This window comes from Scomber japonicus, chromosome 1, assembly GCF_027409825.1.
Source record: "Scomber japonicus isolate fScoJap1 chromosome 1, fScoJap1.pri, whole genome shotgun sequence".
Lineage (NCBI taxonomy): Eukaryota > Metazoa > Chordata > Actinopteri > Scombriformes > Scombridae > Scomber > Scomber japonicus.
In genome coordinates this window covers 36,024,102-36,043,239 of record NC_070578.1, presented here as the reverse complement: position 1 = coordinate 36,043,239, position 19,138 = coordinate 36,024,102, and the positions used below count along the sequence as shown (strand labels likewise).

The 19,138-nt window shown below is 36.7% G+C and overlaps 1 protein-coding gene across 1 annotated transcript in view; it reads left to right on the top strand.

Moving 5' to 3' along the window:
* The first annotated feature begins 4,102 nt into the window (after positions 1–4,102).
* The window catches only part of crtc3 (CREB regulated transcription coactivator 3), a 94,866-nt gene continuing 79,830 nt past the window's right edge, over positions 4,103–19,138 (top strand). Inside the window, 2 exon segments of the mRNA XM_053324285.1 lie at positions 4,103–4,998; positions 17,157–17,267. Of these exon segments, the coding sequence (XP_053180260.1) occupies positions 4,867–4,998; positions 17,157–17,267 (243 nt within the window). The 5' untranslated portion in view covers positions 4,103–4,866.

Here is a 19,138-nt window from a genome sequence, read left to right as displayed (position 1 = left end):
CGGGAGGATGACAGGAAGGTGAACCAACATGGCTACCACCACATCCTGCAGGACAATGACCCTCACATCACACCTTCAGGCTGAGTAAATATTATGACGGAGAAGGAGAGTGGTGACTGAGTGTTGCATCAGATGAACCTGAACCAAGTAGGAAGGGTTCAGGATGAGTCTGACTACACAGTGGAGGAAAAGCAGCCAACAAGTGCTCAGCATATGTGGGAACTCCTTCAAAACTGCTGCTGCTGGAAAAGCGTTTGAGGCGATGACTTCATGAGTCGAGAGGAAGCCAACGAGAAGGAAAGGAGGAAGGAAGGAAGGAAGGAAAGGAGTAAGGACGAAGGAAGGAAGGAAGGAAGGTAGGAGTAAGGATGAAGGAAGGAAGGAAAGAAAGACAGAAAAGAAGAAAGGAAGGAAAGGAGTAAAGATGGAGGAGGGAGGGAAGGAAGGAAGGAAGGAAAGAAAGGAGTAAGGAGAGAGGGAAGAAAACAGGAAGGAAGTAAGGAGAGAAGGAAGGAAGTGAGGAAAGAAGTGTGGAAGGAGGAAGGAGCAAAGAAAGAGGGGAGGAGGGGAAGAACAAAGGAAAAAATAAAGAAAGAGGGAGGAAGGAAGGAAAGAAAGAAGGGAGGAGGGAAAGGAAGAAGGAAGGAAGGAAGGAAGGAAGGAAAGGAGTAAGGACAAAGGAAGGAAGGAAGGAAGGAAGGAAGGAAAGAAAGAAAGAAAGAAAAGAAGAAAGGAAGGAAAGGAATAAAGATGGAGGAGGGAAGGAAGGAAGGAAGGAAGGAAGGAAAGAAGTAAGGAGAGAGGGAAGAAAAGAGGAAGGAAGTAAGGAAGGAAGGAGAGAAGGAAGGAAGGAAGTGAGGAAAGAAGTGTGGAAGCAGGAGGGAGCAAAGAAAGAGGGAAGGAGTGGAAGAACAAAGGAAAAAATAAATAAAGAGGGAGGAAGGAAGGAAGGAAAGAAAGTAGGGAGGAAGGAAAGGAAGAAGGAAGGAAGGAAGGAAGGAAGGAAGGAAAGAAAGAAAGAAAGAAAAGAAGAAAGGAAGGAAAGGAGTAAAGACGGAGGAGGGAGGGAAGGAAGGAAAGAAGGAAGGAAGGAAGGAAGGAAAGGAGTAAGGACGAAGGAAGGAAAGAAGGAAGGAAAGAAAGAAAGAAAGGAAGGAAAGGAGTAAAGACGGAGGAGGGAGGGAAGGAAGGAAGGAAAGGAGTAAGTAGAGAGGGAAGAAAAGAGGAAGGAAGTAAGGAGAGAAGGAAGGAAAGAAGGAAGTGAGGAAAGAAGTGTGGAAGGAGGAGGGAGCAAAGAAAGAGGGGAGGAGGGTAAGAACAAAGGAAAAAATAAAGAAAGAGGGAGGAAGGAAGGAAAGAAAGAAGGGAGGAAGGAAGAAAAGAAGGAACAGTCAAAAAACAGACGGGGTCAATTTGACCCGGGAGGACGACACAAGGGTTAATAGTTTTGATGCCCCTTAAATGAGTAGTATACTTTATATATATAAAAGGGTCATGAGTACTCTAATACCATTTTGTACTTTACCTGAGTATTTCCATGTGATGCTACTTTCTACTTCCACTCCAAATATTTTACTTTCTACTCCACTACATTTATTTAACAGCTTTAGTTACTTTTAATATGCAGATTTGACACAATGGATAATATAACAAGCTTTTAAAATACAACACATTGTTAAAGATGAAACCAGTGGATGTCTTACAAAAAGCAGGCTCACATTTTAGATGTCTATGAGTTGTTAACAGCTCCACCAAATAGCCTCTAAACGTCTCACATGGTTTCATTTAAAATAAATAAATGTTCAAATGATCCAACATTTCAGCAACAATCAAAGATTAGAGAAAAAGTCCAAAAACTGAAAACATATTTGTGTATCAGAAGTTTGTTTTTTCTTCTTTCCTCTTCCATAATCATCTCAGCAGCCCTCACATTTATCTGCTGACCCGTTGGAGGGGCCCCACCCCTAGGTTGGGAACCACTGGACTAAACTAGCTAACTGTATATAAAGTAGTATAAACTAGCTAACTGTATATAAAGTAGTGTAAACTAGCTAACTGTATATAAAGTAATATAAACTAGCTAACCATATATAAAGTAGTGTAAACTAGCTAACTGTATATAAAGTAGTATGAACTAGCTAACTGTATATAAAGTAGTATAAACTAGCTAACTGTATATAAAGTAGTGTAAACTAGCTAACTGTATATAAAGTAGTGTAAGCTAGCTAACTGTATATAAAGTAATATAAACTATCTAACTGTATATAAAGTAGTATAAACTAGCTAACTGTATATAAAGTAGTATAAACTAGCTAACTGTATATAAAGTAGTATAAACTAGCTAACTGTATATAAAGTAGCGTAAACTAGCTAACTGTATATAAAGTAGTATAAACTAGCTAACTGTATATAAAGTAATATAAACTAGCTAACTGTATATAAAGTAATATAAACTAGCTAACTGTATAAAGTAGTATAAACTAGTTAACTGTATATAAAGTAATATAAACTAGCTAACTGTATATAAAGTAGTATAAACTAGCTAACTGTATATAAAGTAGTATAAACTAGCTAACTGTATATAAAGTAGCTCCACCTCCAGCAGCTACAACAGTAACATGCTGCTCTAACACTACTTTTACTGTAATACTGCATACTACATCACTCATAATACTGCAGTACTTTTACTGTAATACTGCATACTACATCACTCATAATACTGCAGTACTTTTACTGTAATACTGCATACTACTTCACTCACAATACTGCAGTACTTTTACTGTAATACTGCATACTACATCACTCATAATACTGCAGTACTTTTACTGTAATACTGCATACTACATCACTCATAATACTGCAGTACTTTTACAGTAATACTACATACTTCATCACTCATAATACTGCAGTACTTTTACAGTAATACTACATACTACATCACTCATAATACTGCAGTACTTTTACAGTAATACTACATACTACATCACTCATAATAGTGCAGTACTTTTACAGTAGTACTACATTCTACATCACTCATAATACTGCAGTACTTGTACTGTAATACTGCATACTACATCACTCATAATACTGCAGTACTTTTACTGTAATACTGCATACTACATCACTCATAATACTGCAGTACTTTTACTGTAATACTGCATACTACATCACTCATAATACTGCAGTACTTTTACAGTAATACTACATACTACATCACTCATAATACTGCAGTACTTTTACTGTAATACTGCATACTACATAACTCATAATACTGCAGTACTTTTACTTAAGCAGGATATTTTCTTGCAGGACTTTAGGATTATTTTTTACATTGCTTCTACTAGTATTTGCACCTTTTTTTCTTTTTTTTTTTACCACAGCTATTCTCCCATTAGTAACTTCATACAGACTATTAATACACACTGACACAGTAATAATAATATAGTGATAATTTAGGACATGATGATGTAATTCTGTCGCCGTCTTGTGGACAACATGAGCAGCACCTGTTTAACGAGGTAATGTTTTTCTCGCAGTAGTATATGAGAGGATAACAAGAAGCCAGCGGATCCGAGTTGCTGCTACGAGCCTTGTCAAAGCGACGGCGAGGAAGAAGAAGAAGAAGAAGCTGAAACTCAAACTTGCAGTCATTTTTTCTTGGAGGACTCTCAGCAGCTTTTCACCAGAGACGGATATTATTTTGTTTTTGTTTTGTTTTTCTTCTTCTTTTAATGGAGGAGCCGGCGGGTTGGAGTTAGTCTCTCTCTCTCTCTCTCTCTTTCTCTCTCTGCTGTCCGTGGATTAACACACACAGAGACAGAGACACACACACACTGAAGAAGAGTCGACTCGAAAAATTATTATAAGTGTGAAATTGTGGATTACTCTCCTGCAGCAAGGGATTTATTTTTGCGTGCTTTTTTGTTTTTTTGTTAAGGAGCTGCTTGTTTACGAGTTTGTGCATAACATAAACTCTGAATTCAGTAAAGCAGGACCAAGCAGACACTTGTTGAAAGATCATAATACCGAGGAAAAACAAACCCTTTGCACAACTACAGCCATGCTAACAGTAGTAGCTTAAAGACTTGGGGTTGGAGGGGGGGTGGGGGGTATAACTAAGTACTTTACTAGGAAACAATTAAGCTAAAAAATCACCTATTATTGTTATTGTTATTATTATTATTATAACTTTAACTTCTAAAAATGTCTTGGTAGATGTTTTAACCGAGTTTGACAACAGAGTGCGTTTGTCGCGATGGCAACAGTGACAGCAGCAGCTTAGCTAACGTTCGGCTAGCTGTTAGCTGCTAGTAGCTGCTAGCCGCTACTAGCCGCTACTCCCGTTCACTTCCATTTTAACACATTAGCATTTGACAGCTAGCACTGTGTTAGCATTGTGTTAGCATTATGTTAGCATCAGATTCAAACAAGTGGTTCTCGCTGGAAGATAATGTCAATATGAAGTTATATATATATAGTGGAGTTAACTTCTTTTAAAGCAAAGCGCCACTTTCATTGAAGGTTATTAAAGTTAACCTAGAAGCAGTGATAGTTTATAAACGCTTTATTTTAGTTGTTTTTCCTTCTTATTAAAGAGACTTAGCTTAGCTTAGCTTCGTTAGCTCAGTTCAGCAAAGTTGACTGATTTAACAACATTTTACAGCCTTATTAGTGATGTGTGCGCGATATGTATTTTAATCTCTGATGGATTCACTGAGATATTTTGAACAATAAGACTGCCACCACACAAGCAAGCAAAGTCTTCCACTTTTCTTTTTTTTGCTTTCCTCCTTCCTCCTCCTCTTCCTCCTTCCTTCTTCAAAGTTAGCTGAAGTTGTTTAAAAAAAAAAAACTGCAGCCCGCACCATGTCCGGCTCCCCAGGCACAGGTGGCTCAAACCCCAGGAAGTTCAGCGAGAAGATAGCTCTGCACAACCAGAAGCAAGCAGAGGAGACACGGGCCTTTGAACAGCTGATGACAGATCTCACTGTGTCAAGGGTAAATATATGCACTTTAATTTTTTTATCTTAATTGTTATTTATCAGTATGGCGTTTTCTTTCTTTTTGTTTGTTGTTGTTGCAGCAATGCATTCATTGTCATTTACAAACAAAAGCTCCCGCTCTGCTGGAGTGAACTGTGCACGTCTGCTGACTGAGATTTTTTTTGGTGTTGAGCCAGTACTTCTCGTTTCTTTTCATACATTCATTCATCAGTGACAACATCATATCTGCACTGTATGCAAATTTACAGTGGCGTGGTTTGTGTAAAAAGCTACAACCCAAAAATAAAAACATACACACACACACACACACACACACACACACACACACAAGCAGCAGCAGCACAGCTATTTTAATACAACAAAAACAAACCAAAACTGGAACATAATTGCAATTGTATTAACCTCAAATTGTGTATTAGTATTTACAACTTGACTTAATACACATTTATAAAGAGGAAATAAGACAAGAATGATGCAAGAGGTGTAAATATCACCAATTATAAAGATTTTACTGTCACAAAATTGCAATTGCATTAACCTCAAATTGTGCATTAGTATTTAAAACTTAACATGCATTTATAAAGAGTAAATAGGATAAGAATGAGATAAGAAATATAAAAAATATCACCAATTTTAAAAAAAGTCAAGTGCAGGAATTGGGTAAAAAATATTAAATATTACTGAAGTTAATTGCAGGAACAAGTTAAGAAATATAAAATATCTCTTTTTTTTTTAAAGCTAAGTGCAAGAATGAAATGAGAAGTATAAAATATCACCAATTTTTAAAGTAAAAAGTATAAAATATCACCAGTTTTTAAAATATACATGCAGGAATAAGATAAGAAATATAACATATATTCTTAAAGTTATTATTTTTAAAGTAAGAAATATAAAACATCACCCATTTTTAAAAGTTAAGTGCAAGAATGAAGTAAGACAAAGTTAATGACATAATCTAAGCAGTATAAGTACAAATTATAAGCAATATAAAAGTATAACTACGATTAATTTAAGGGTGTGGAAAGCATCAGCAGTCAAAGTGCAGTCAAGGTGCGGTCGACAGATGGTTTACTGGATTGTTGAATGACGTGTAGACGGTGTAGAAATACTGCACATTATCAGTAGTAAGGGACATATAAGTAAATATTACACATGCTCTGATGATGGCAGCATATCCGTCTTGATGTCTTGAGTTCAACAGTGCCACAGCTTTTGGCCACAGGCTTTTTTTTTTTTTTTTTTTACACAGTCTGATGGGAGGAGGAGCTTAAAACAGATGGGGCCAGTGTTGTGTTTTAATGATGTTCTTCGCCCTCCTTCACACAGCGAGCGCCGTGAAGATGTTCTAGTGATGGCAGCTCGATGCCAACACTGTCCTGCACTGTTTTCACAACACTCTAGGGGGGCTCTTTTGTTTTGTTTCCCCTCAGCTTTGGGTGCAAGTTGCTGTAACCGGGCTGTTAAAGGATGCTCTCTTTCTCTCTCTCTCTCTCTCTCTCTCTCTCTCTCTCTCTCTGTGGTGCATCTCTTAAAAGTTGACAAGCAGCTTTTGGGGGAGGTTGACTCTCCTTAGCCTCCTCCTAGAAAGTAAAGGTGTTGTTGTGTCAGACCCACCGCTGCTGAGGTGTTGTCACCCATAGGAGAGGTCATCTGTGATGGTGACTCTCTCCACAGCCTCCGCGTTGATGTGATTTTCTTGGTCGTCCTAAAATCCACGATAATCTCCTTTGGTCTTTTTTTTGTGTGTTTTAAGAACTTCTGAACTTCCTCCATTTATGCCTATCTCAATAATGATCAACTTATCATATTAACATCATCATGTCTATATATGGACTCATCATATGATACATGACCTTTGACCTCAGTATTGCCACACTTCACATTAGCAGCTAAGAGGCTATTCATGTCACATTGGCTAAGTGAGTAGTGTCCTCAGGACGAGCAAAGTGAGGAATGGAGGACACTACTCACTTAGCCAATGTGACATGAATTAGCCTCTTAGCTGCAAATGTGAAGTGTGTCAAAAAAATGATCCAGGTCATATCCGTGTATCATATGAGGAGTCCACATATAGACATGATGATGCTGATAAATATTGTGACAGGCCTAGCAAAGAGTGATTAATGAAAGGGGCCCCAGCACGCAGCCCTGGGGGACGCCGGTGCTCGGGGTGAGAATGAAGGATCGGTGCTTTCCCAGTCGATCTTGGCCCACTATCCAGTTACATATTGAAGAAGTTAGTCTTGGTATGATGACTTTAAACACCAAGCTGTAGTCATCCTGATGTCGGTGTCGTGTCTCTCCAGGTGAGAGCGGGCTGTAGAGAGCCACACAGACGGTTTCCTCAGTCAGTCTGTTTGCCCGTTAGGCAAACTGATGTTGGTTTAGATCAGCTGGGACAGAGTCTTTGATGTGGGTGAGCACCAGTCGTTCAAAGCATTTTGAAATGATTTGGCTGAGGGCGACTGGTTGATCGTCACTAAGACAGGTTACCATAGATGTTTTTTTGTTTTGATTTAGGAACAGGGAGGGCATGGTGGTGGTGGTTAGCATGTGGGCAACGTGCATGAGGAGAGAGACTGACTGATAATGTGTGTGTGTGTGTGTGTGTGGTTCAAAACAGTCAATATACGCAAAAATAAGTCATCCTGAATAGTGTAAAATATGTTCAAGTGAGAAGAGCTGCTACAGGTTTGAATATTAAATTGAAAAGAATAAAATTAAATATGCTAACAGTGTAAAAACCACGATTATTAAAACGATTTTTTTAACTGAACATTTCTCGTCCATTTGGTTTAATTAATTTTCTCTCCCAGCAGCAGCCTTTTATCTGCCGCTTAACGCAACACAACAGCAGAAAATGTGCAGAGATATTAGTACTGAGCAGGTTACCATGACGATAGTTCACACATCACATCCTGGTTTTTAATAATTAGTCAGTAAACTCAGCATCCTCTGACGCAGGCTGGAAACTCTGCACTTTTACTTACAGTTAAAACATTTCGCCGTGTGTTTCAGCTTCTGTCAAACTAACGGAGCTACAGCCACTTCCTGTCTAAGCTTTTCAAAATAAAACCTTTTGTTATTGAGCGCTATCTCATTATTATTAAAAATCGTTTCCCCTCGATTTTATTAGCTTTTAAATTGTTTGGCCCCTAAATCATAATCACGATCAAATTTTGATTAATTGAGCAGCCTTATGTTAAATTACAGCATCTCTTGTATACAGGCTCTACTTGGTTGTGTGTTGCAGCCACCTAGCTTAGCATCTACTGATAGCCTGAATATGAGGTGTTTAGGAGACATCTGTAAAACTGGGTTCCTCTCTCTCCACCACGAGTAAATCCTCCTCCTGCACGAAACACTGAATTACAACCAGCTCTGAAATAGGAAACAGGGAAACAGTGATTTACATCATATATTCAGCGTTGCAGTATTTCTCTCCTCGGTTTGACTCGTTTTTGGGTGGCGGTGGCTAGGGTGACGCTTTTATGTGCATGTCTGTCCTTTTTTAGATGATAAGCAGAGGGATGATTCTGGGATTCAGTCCAGTAGTTGATGATGACATTAAAACATTTCCACGGTAATGTTGGGTGATATCGTGCGAGTAAAAAATTGATATTAATGATTGTGTGAAAGTTTAGACAGAAAACATAGACAGACAGATAGACGGATAGATACTTCATTGATCCTTCACAGGAAATTACTTGGCTTACAGCAGCTACATCCACACATGTATCATCAGAAAGAAACACATATCTAACTATCCAATGGAAAAAAATACCCCAAAGTCGTCCTAATAAAACAAATATAAGTGTCTATATCTGTTATAAATAATAATACGATACTCAGTGTGCAATATGTGCCAGTAAAAACATCTAAACAGCTAAAAAAGAAATAAATATTGAAGCTGTAAGCGAGACAGTGTAGTTGAGTTTTACCTCATTTTTATTCAAGTCACATATTCAAACTGTGCAGAGACTTTTTTTTCTCCTCCAACTCTGTAGAAAGTAAGAAAAGCTTTAAAACTTTAAGAAAAGCCATATTATAATGATTTAAATACACTTTTTTTGTCCTCCTGTCTGGAAAGGAGATGTGATACTGACATTTATAAATGCCAGTGAATGTTAATGTTAAATAATGTGAGTAGTTATGATGATGTAATTATTCCTAACTCTACTGATCGCAGCTCAGACTTGTAAATATGTTTCTAGATGTCAAAGTTAGTCATGTTTTTACTGTTTTAAGTGAATCTTAAAGGCTTCTACAGGTGTGTATCTTACTTTGTGCTTTTAGAAATCTTATTAAGATAATGTGAAATAATCCTTTATTAATCCCACAGTGGGGAAATTTACATTATTGCAGCAGCAACGAGTAGATAGTTAAATAATATAAAGAGCATCAATAGAAAGAATAAAGAACAATTAATATTAATAATAAGTAAATACAATAAAAAGACAATAATAGTAAAAGATATAGTAGAAAAATATTCTTATGTACAGGAGTAATATAGATGTTGACCTAGATCAGGGGAGTCAAACTCATTTTCATTCAAGGGCCACAAACAGCCCAATTTGATCTCATGTGGGCCGGATCATTAAAAAGATGGAAGGAAGGAAGGGAGGAAGGACAAATGGAAGGAAGGTGGGAAGGAAAGAGAAGGAGAAGAAAGGAAAGACAGGAGGAAGGAAAGAATAAAAGTGAGGAGGGAAGAAAGAAAAGAATATAAAGGTTGGAATAGAAGAAAGGAAGGAAAGATGAAAGGGAGGAAGGAAGGAAGGAAAAGAATACAGGAAGGAAAGATGGAAGGAAGGGAGCAAGGAAGGAAGGAAGGAAGGGAAAAAAAGACAGGAAGGAAAGGTAACAGGGAGGAAGGAATGAAGGAGGGGAAAGATGGAAGGAAGGAAAAAAAGACAGGAAGGAAAGATGAAAGGGAGGAAGGAATGAAGGAGGGAAAGACGGAAGGAAGGGAGGGAGGAAGGAAAAAAGACAGGAAGGAAAGATGAAAGGGAGGAAGGAATGAAGGAAGGAAAGGTGGAAGGAAGGAAAAAAGACAGGAAGGAAAGATGAAAGGGAGGAAGGGAGGAAGCACAAATGGAAGGGAGCAAGGAAGGAAGGAAGGAAGGAAGGAAAAAAAGACAGGAAGGAAAGTGGGCCGAATTGGACCCCTCGGCGGGCCGGTTCTGGCCCACGTGCCGCATGTTTGACACCCCTGACCTATATAAATGAAAACCTTTTTTATAGATTAAATATAAGTTGATTCTTCTCCGTCATCGTCTCCGCTTCCTTAATTTAACTTTTTCTTCAAGCTTCAAGTTATTATGAGGATTTTAATCTGATCCCATGAATCCAGCTGTTAGACCGTGATAGACAGATGTTTCCAAAGCAGCTACCCTTCCCTTTTCTAACAGGAATTGTAATTTATTGAATATTTCATGCACATGCACACACACACACACACACACACACACACACACACACACACACACACACACACACACACACACACACACACACATATATATAATCCAAGAAATAAAAATAGTGTCTCTGGAGAGGATATAAAGGCCCTTTTTTGAAGTTATTCCCGTGCCATCGGTTTACAATGTGCTCTTTTTATGCACGGTGGCGGCGGCGGCGGCGGAGTCCTGAATGGCCGGTCTAAGAGGATGTGGTTTTGAGGCAGCTCTGAATGAAGTTTGCCCATAAGGTATGAACTGTCAGTGACCCCCGAGAGAGACAGAAAAGCCCCAGTGAGCCGAGGCTGAGTGAGGCCGAGCCAGGCTTAACACAGGACACACTGGAAGCAAACAGCTGGAATTAGATGTTAGCTGCTTCAACATCTTCAACATTTACACCAGACTGAATATAAACCCCCCTCTCCCTCCCCCCTCCTCCTCCTCCTCCTCTCTACCCCCCCGCCCCCCCCGAGGGTCTCTCTGAAGGACTGTACATTGTACGATACCTGAATGCACAAACAGACTCCAGTCTTCTCTCAGCTGCTGTGCTGCTAGGAGCCATAAATGTGCACAGTCGGCATGTTTGATCAAGACTGTTGCGTAATGACTAACAGAAAAACTCGTGTAAGAGCTGTAATGAGGGCTTTTTTCTTTATAATATAAATATATATATCTCTATATTTGCATTTTTTTCTCTCAATAGACCATTGAAGTTACTTTTGTTGTTATTGTGATATCCTTGTGACTGGTTTTAATGGTTGAAATGTATGTTTTTAATAATAATAATAATATGAATAACTTAGTTTGTAGAGTGTCTTTCATACAAGAAATGCAGCTTCACATTAAAAAGGCTGAAAAGGAGCATAAAGCAGTGTTTAAAAAAAAGAAAGAAAAAGAAAAATGAATGTAATATAAGACGGGAAAATAAAGTAGTGCATCAGTGTGAAGATGACTTAAAGGCTTGAGGTGAATTATCCCATTTAATAAATTATCTGCAGTCAAGAATTAAATGTTTTAAAGTAGCTTTGTGAATAGTAGCACTGAAGATATTCACCAGAAGCCCAATTTAGCCTGTTTGGCTTTTTTTTTTTTTTTAGTTAAAGGCTAAAATGAAGAGTTACTGGTTTTAATGGTTGAATTGTATGTTTGTGTTTCCCTCTAATTTAATAATAATAATAAGAATATGAATAACTTTGTTTGTAGTTTAGTTTATTTGGATCCCAATTAGCTGTTACCTAGGCAACAGCTACTCTTCCTGGGGTCCATGTTAAAAAAGTATGAGTAAAAAAGTAAAAGTGTAGAGTATGTTTCATATAAGCAATGCAGCTTAAAGTGCTTCACATTAAAAAGGCTGAAAAGGAGCATAAAGCAGTGTTTTAAAAAAAGAAAGATGAATGTAATATAACAGGGAAAAAGTGACCGTAGCTAACATTTTAAGATAAGTGCATTAGTACACTGATAGAAAAACTTGAGTTAAAGGTTAAAATGAAGAGTTACTGGTTATAATATTTGAATTGTATGTTTGTGTGTCCCTCAAATTTAATAATAATAATAAGAATATGAATACTTTTGTTGAGTATCTTTCATAGAAGACATGCAGCTTCACATTAAAAAGGCTGAAAAGGAGCATAAAGCAGTGTTAAAAAAAAGAAAGAAAAAGAAAGATGAATGTAATATAAGAGGAGAAATAAAGTAGTGCATCAGTGTGAAGATGACTGATAGAAAGACTGAGTTAAAGGCTAAAATGAAAAGAGAGTTACTGCTTTTAATGTTTGTGTTTCCCTCTAATTTAATAATAATAATAAGAATATGAATACTTAGTTTGTAGAGTACTGTTCATACAAGAAATGCAGCTCAAAGTGCTTCACATTAAAAGGGCCGAAAAAGAAAGAAAAAGAAAGATGAATGTAATATAAGAGGGGAAAATAAAGTAGCTATCATTTTAAGATAAGTGCATTAGTGCCTCAGTGTGAAGATGACTGATAGAAAAGTTGAGTTAAAGGCTAAAATGAAAAGAGAGTTACTGCTTTTAATGTTTGAATTGTATGTTTGTGTGCAGCTCAAAGTGCTTTACAACTAAATAAAGTACATTTACTAAGTGCTTCACATTAAAAGAGCATCAAATAATGTAAGAAAAAGGCAAAAAAAGAGACTTTAATATAATATAAGCTGGAAAATGGTAAAAATAAATAGTAGGATAAATAGAAAATGTAAAATACTAGACTTTAAGATAAGGTCAGCAGTGTTTCAGAGTTAAAGGCTAAAATGAAGTAGATCTGTTTTTAGATATATAGTGAGCTGTTTCCCTGCGGATATCTAATTTAACGTTACCCCCCCCCCCCCCCCCACCCCCCACCACTACAGATAAAATATGTCAATGAAACTGATATTTTTGGTTTCCTGCTACATATCATATTTAAATCTTTTAAGATCTAAAGTTTGTTTCCTCCTTGCGTGACTTGTGAGGTTTTTTTCTTTTGCAGCTTTTAGAGTCTCGGGTTTGGGTTTTTTTTTTTTTTTTTGTTTTTTTTTTTTAAAGAGTAGAGAAATAGAAAGATAAGGTTAGTTTGTGCTTCATGTTTTTATTGTAACTTTAATTACTTTACATGTTAATAACTATTAATAAACTGCACTATACCTATTATTATTTTATTTAACCAGGTAAAACCAGGTCAGTGTGTTAAATATGAGATGAGATAAACCCAGCTCAGAGTGGTTGCTATGGCGACGAGTTAACTCCTGCCTCATTGTTTTGTTGATTGATTTTTTTAAATCTGGCTTTTAATTTAACTTAATTTTATTCATTCATCTTGTCTTTTATTTTATATTTTAACCTTTTTTTTACTACTTACACTATCCTTTTTATTCTATCTTATGTCTTTTGTGTTTTCATTTTATAGAAGAAATCGACTTTATTTGAATCTTTTTAATGTTTCAAAAAGTGTTTTACGTAGTACAAGACAAAACAAGACCGACAATGATAATACTAAATGACTCATCAAAAACAGGAAGTGAGGAAACGCCCGTCACAACTCTGCATGAATCGATCAATAACAGATTAATGAAATAGAATAAAATATAAAATAAAATATAAAATAAAATAAAAAAGGGATAGTCCAAGTAGTTAAACAGGCTAAAATATGAAATAAAAGACAAGATGAATGAATAAAATAAAGTTAAATTTAAAAGCCAGATTTAAAAATCAACAAAATGAGGCAGGAGTTAACTCGTTGCCATAGCAACCACTCTGATCTATGTTTTCTACTCTCTCATTTTCCTCACTCATCTCTAACATCTTGTCATATTTTCCACCATTTTCAGCATTTTAATGAAATTTTTTGACAGAATAAAGTCATCAATCAAAAAAATAAAGTTAAATTAAAAGCTAGATTTTAACTCGTCGCCATAGCAACCACTCTGAGCTGTGTTTACTCCTCACTCAATCCCTAACATTTTGTCATATTTTACTCCATTTTCAGCATTTTAATGACATTTTATAGATAAAATTAAGTCATCAATCAATCAGACTTTAGTTTTTTACACTTTTAATGTAACAAAAAATGCTTTACATAGTACAAGACAAACTAAAATCAGCAAAAAAACAAAAATAACAGTAGTAAATGAGACACTATTATAACTCTGCATGAATCAATCAATAAAATATTCATTAAATATAATAAAATAAGGTGAGTAAAGCCAGAAATGTGAGGTAGGGGGGGTTTATTAAAAAGAAAAATAAAGATAAAGATAATAATAAGACAACTAAAGATGAAATGTGATGAAGTAAAAGGTGGAAATAATAAAAAATAGAATAAAAAAAGGATAATCCAAGTAGTAGAAAAGGCTAAAATATAAAATAAAAGACAAGATGAAATGAGCCAGGGTTAAAAAAATCAAGCATCAAAACCAGGCAGGAGTTAACTCGTCGCCATAGCAACCACTCTGGATGACTCTTGATAGTTGACACTAAGGCCTTTTTCTGACTACCGGGGCCGCCGTGTTTTCTACTTTCTACTGGGCTCATTTTTTCCGAGCCCATCCCTTAATATCTTGTCATATTTCCTATATCCTCTATCTCTCGGAGCGATCTGCTGTCCATTCTCTGTAAATCTTTAGATAAAATCAAATAAGGTCAGTCTTTTTTTGAGATTCAAATTTTGCCCTTTCGGCAGTCTAAGGAAGAAATGCCCCTCTGATTTGCCTACTCCTGATCACGGCCGCTGATTGGCTCTGTTTACCTTACCTTGAACAGAACAAGCCACCTTCTGTTTTCTGCGAGGTAGTTTTGTTGTTGTGGTAGTCGCTCTCTCCGTCGGGTTCAGGTTTGGAGGCCGAGCCGCCCCCGTTTCCTAGAATGTATCCTCTTATTTGTGTCCTGTCAAATACCGCTGCTTTGGTTTCTTTTTTTTTTTTTTTTTTTGCTTTTAAAGCCAGACTAATGAGTTAATTTGCTCTTCTTAGATTAGTTTTGTGCTCCTTTCAATTACACCACGTCCTCCTCCTCTACATTGATTCTGTATAAAGAGAGATTAAATAATGACAGTATTAGATTGAGTTTGGAGCAGGAAACGAGCCAAAGGATAATATCTTGGTTAATATTGAGGTTGTCTATTAAATGATGTTAGGATTTAATCACCATATGCTGTAAGAACCAGTAAAAAGGGAAGTAGAGCCGGACTGATACCATTAAAAAAAGGTCAGATATGAATATATTGGGATATACTGAGAAGCTTAAATGTACATAAGCACTAATTTATGCAATAATCCAAGTACAATTCTACAGTTTAACAATAATAAACTGTGTTGTATAAAACAACATCAATGCACAGAAACAGTAAAACTTCACCATGATTTGAATAATTATATTAAATGATGTTGCTGTTGATGGGAAAGCAAAAGATTTAATCACCATATGCTGTAAGAACCAGTAAGAGGGAAACATTTAGTTAAAGTAGAGCCGGACTGATACCATAAAAAAAGGTCAGATATTAACCCTTAAACAGACAACGTGCACCAGGAGATACAGACTCTTTAACCTTTGTGTTGTCCTCCCGGGTCCTTCCTCTGTCCTTCCTTCCTTCCTTCATCTGTCCGTCCTTCCTTCCTTCCTTCCTTCCTTCCTTCCTTCCTTCCTTCCTTCCTTCCTTCCTTCCTTCCTCAGATCTAAGTTCAGCTGTTAGGGTAAATGTTCCCTCCTTCTGTCCTTTCTTCCTTCCTTCATCTGTCCTTCCTTCCTTCCTCCCTCCTTCCTTTCCTTCTTCCCTCCTTTCCTTCCTACCTTCCTTCCCTTCCTCCCTCCTTTCCTTCCTTCTTCCCTCCTTTCCTTCCTACCTTCCTTCCTTCCTCCCTCCTTCCTTTCCTTCCTTCCTCCTCCCTTGCTTCCCTTCCTTCCTCCTTTCCTTCCTTCTTCCGTCCTTTCCTTCCTTCCTTCTTTCCTTCATTCCTTCCTTACTTGAGGTGCAAATGACATAACTAGTAAGGTCTGTTTAAGGGTTAATATATTGGGATATATTGAGAAGCTTATATATACATAAACACAAATGTATGCAATAATCCAAGTACAATTTTGCAGTTTAACAATAATAAGCTGTATTGTTGTAGGCCTTAGTGTCAGCTGTCAGAGTCATCCAGAGTGGTTGCTATGGCGACGAGTTAACTCCTGCCTCGTTTTGTTGATTGATTTTTTTTTTAAACCTGGCTCGTTCATCTTGTCTTTTATTTTATATTTTAGCCTTTTTGTACTACTTGGATTATCCTTTTTTTTAATTCTATTTTTATTATTTCCACCTTTTTACGTCTGGTTTTCCTTCATCACATTTCCTCTTTAGTTGTCTTATTTTTATCCTTATCTTTATTTTTCTTTTTAATACCCCCCCCTACCCCTCTGACATCAATGCACAGAAACAGTAAAACTTCACCATGATTTGAATAATTATAAAATTTAAAAAAAAGGATCAAGTATTCATAAAATGCTTTCTATAATGCCAATAATATTGTCTGGCCAATATAGAGTCAGGCTCTAGTTAAAAGTATTACAGTTAAAGTACTGCAGTATTATGAGTGATGTAGTATGCAGTATTACAGTAAAAGTACTGCAGTATTATGAGTGATGTAGTATGCAGTATCACAGTAAAAGTACTGCAGTATTATGAGTGATGTAGTATGCAGTATTACAGTTAAAGTACTGCAGTATTATGAGTGATGTAGTATGCAGTATTACAGTAAAAGTACTGCAGTATTATGAGTGATGTAGTATGTAATATTACAGTAAAAGTACTGCAGTATTATGAGTGATGTAGTATGCAGTATTACAGTTAAAGTACTGCAGTATTATGAGTGATGTAGTATGCAGTATTACAGTAAAAGTACTGCAGTATTATGAGTGATGTAGTATGCAGTATTACAGTAAAAGTACTGCAGTATTATGAGTGATGTAGTATGCAGTATTACAGTAAAAGTACTGCAGTATTATGAGTGATGTATTATTATTATTATTACTGTTGTAGCTGCTGGAGGCGGAGCTAGTTTCAACTACTTTATATACAGTTAGACCATAAATCATTTTTCAAAATAAAAGACCACAATATTAGTTTTTACCTTTACCTGACTACTATACTGTGAGTTTCTGACCCGCTGCGTGCTCCTATCCTATGAAGCCTCTGACAGTTATGTGTTGTTTTTTTTTGAATGACAGGTGCAGTTTCAGAAGATCCAGCAGCTTCGTGAGTCTCAGTCTCGAGCTCCGTACTACGGCGGCTCTCTGCCCAACGTCAACGCGATCGGCAACGCCAGCGTTGAATTTCAGGTGAGGCCTCGTCACCGTTAAATAATAAACTAAACTGTTAGTAGGCTAATGGTCAAAGTGCCACTGCTTCTCTATCGGCTACACCAGGGGGGTCAAACATGAGGCCTGTGGGCCAGAACCGGCCTGCCGAGGGGTCCGATTCGGCCCACTTTCCTTCCTGTCTTTTTTTTTTCCTTCCTTCCTTCCTTCCTTCCTTCCTTCCTTACTCCCTTCCTCCCTTCCTTCCTTCCTTCCTTCCTTCCTTCCTGTCTTCTTTTCCAACTTTTCCTTTCTTTTCTTTCTTCCTTCATCACTTTTATTCTTTCCTTCCTTCCTTCCTTCCTTCCTTCCTTCCTTCCTGTCTTCTTTTCCTTTCTTTTCTTTCTTCCTTCCTCACTTTTATTCCTTCCTTCCTTCCTTCCTCCCATCCTTCCATCTTTCCTTTCTTCATTCCTTTCTCCCTTTCATCTTTCCTTCCTGTCTTCTTTTCCAACCATTCCTTCCTTCCTTCATTCCTTCCTCCCTTTCATCTTTCCTTCCTGTCTTCTTTTCCAACCTTTCCTTTCTTTTCTTTCTTCCTTCCTTACTTTTATTCTTTCCTTCCTTCCTTCCTTCCTTCCTCCCTCCCTCCCTCCCTCCCTCCCTCCCTTTCATCTTTCCTTCCTGTCTTCTTTTCCAACTTTTCCTTTCTTTTCTTTCTTCCTTCATCACTTTTATTCTTTCCTTCCTTCTCCTTTTCTTTCCTTCCCACCTTCCTTCCATTTGCCCTTCCTTCCTTCCTTCCTTCCTTCCTTCCATCTTTCCTTCCTTCATTCCTTCCTCCCTTTCATCTTTCCTTCCTTCCTTCCACCTGTCTTTTCCTTCCTTTTCCTTTTCTTTCCTCCCCACCTTCCTTCCATTTGCCCTTCCTTCCTTCCTTCCTTCCTTCCTTCCTTCCTTCCATCTTTTTAATGGTGCGGCCCACATTAGGTCAAATTGGGCTGTTTGTGGCCCTTGAATGAAAATGAGTTTGACCCTTCTGATCTACACAATAAAGGCAAATTATATCAAAATGCCTTCAAACTACTGAGAGAGTCAACATAAATACATATTATAGACTCCGTTACTATTTATTAACCGTAATCCTAATCCCACTGAATTAGTTTGAATCCACAACAACAACCCAGAACCTCAGTCTGTTATTAGGTTTAACAAAAAATGTGCTTAATTACGCAGCATGTCCTCCGTGTGTACAGGGAAGTGAACATTAAAAACATACATTATCTTACTCTTTGTGTTTCTGGGTGTTAAGATCAAAACCACAACTATGTTTAAATGATGATTTGGGGATTAGGAAGGCTTATCAACACTGACTGCACACTATGAGACAGGATACTACAACTCTAACTATAACTATTGTTTAATCCTCTGTCTTCATGATGGTGAGGTAAATGGTAGAAATACACTAGAATATATGTGCAGTCTAATCCGAATATGCTCTATCTTCATGTTTATTAATGGTTTAGATCAAATATTAAGAATACTTTTCACTTTTAAATTTTTTTAAGTTCCTTCTTAAGACATACTTTTATCAGAGAGCCTTTTTCTGATTTTATTTAAGTTTTAATTTACCTTGAATTATTATGGTTTGTCTGATCTTGGCTTTTTTCTCATATTTAATAGTTTTTTAGTTTATTGTTTTTAATTTGTTCTCTTTTAAAACTTAATTATTTCATGATGTTTGTGTATTTTGCTGCCCTGTGAAGCAATTTTATTTTATTTTAATTTATTTATTTTATTTATATTATTTTTCTTATTTTTTTTACATATTTAATTTATTATTTTTATTGTTTTTATTTATTTAATTTATTATTTTTATTTATTTAATTTATTATTTTTTATTTATTTAATTT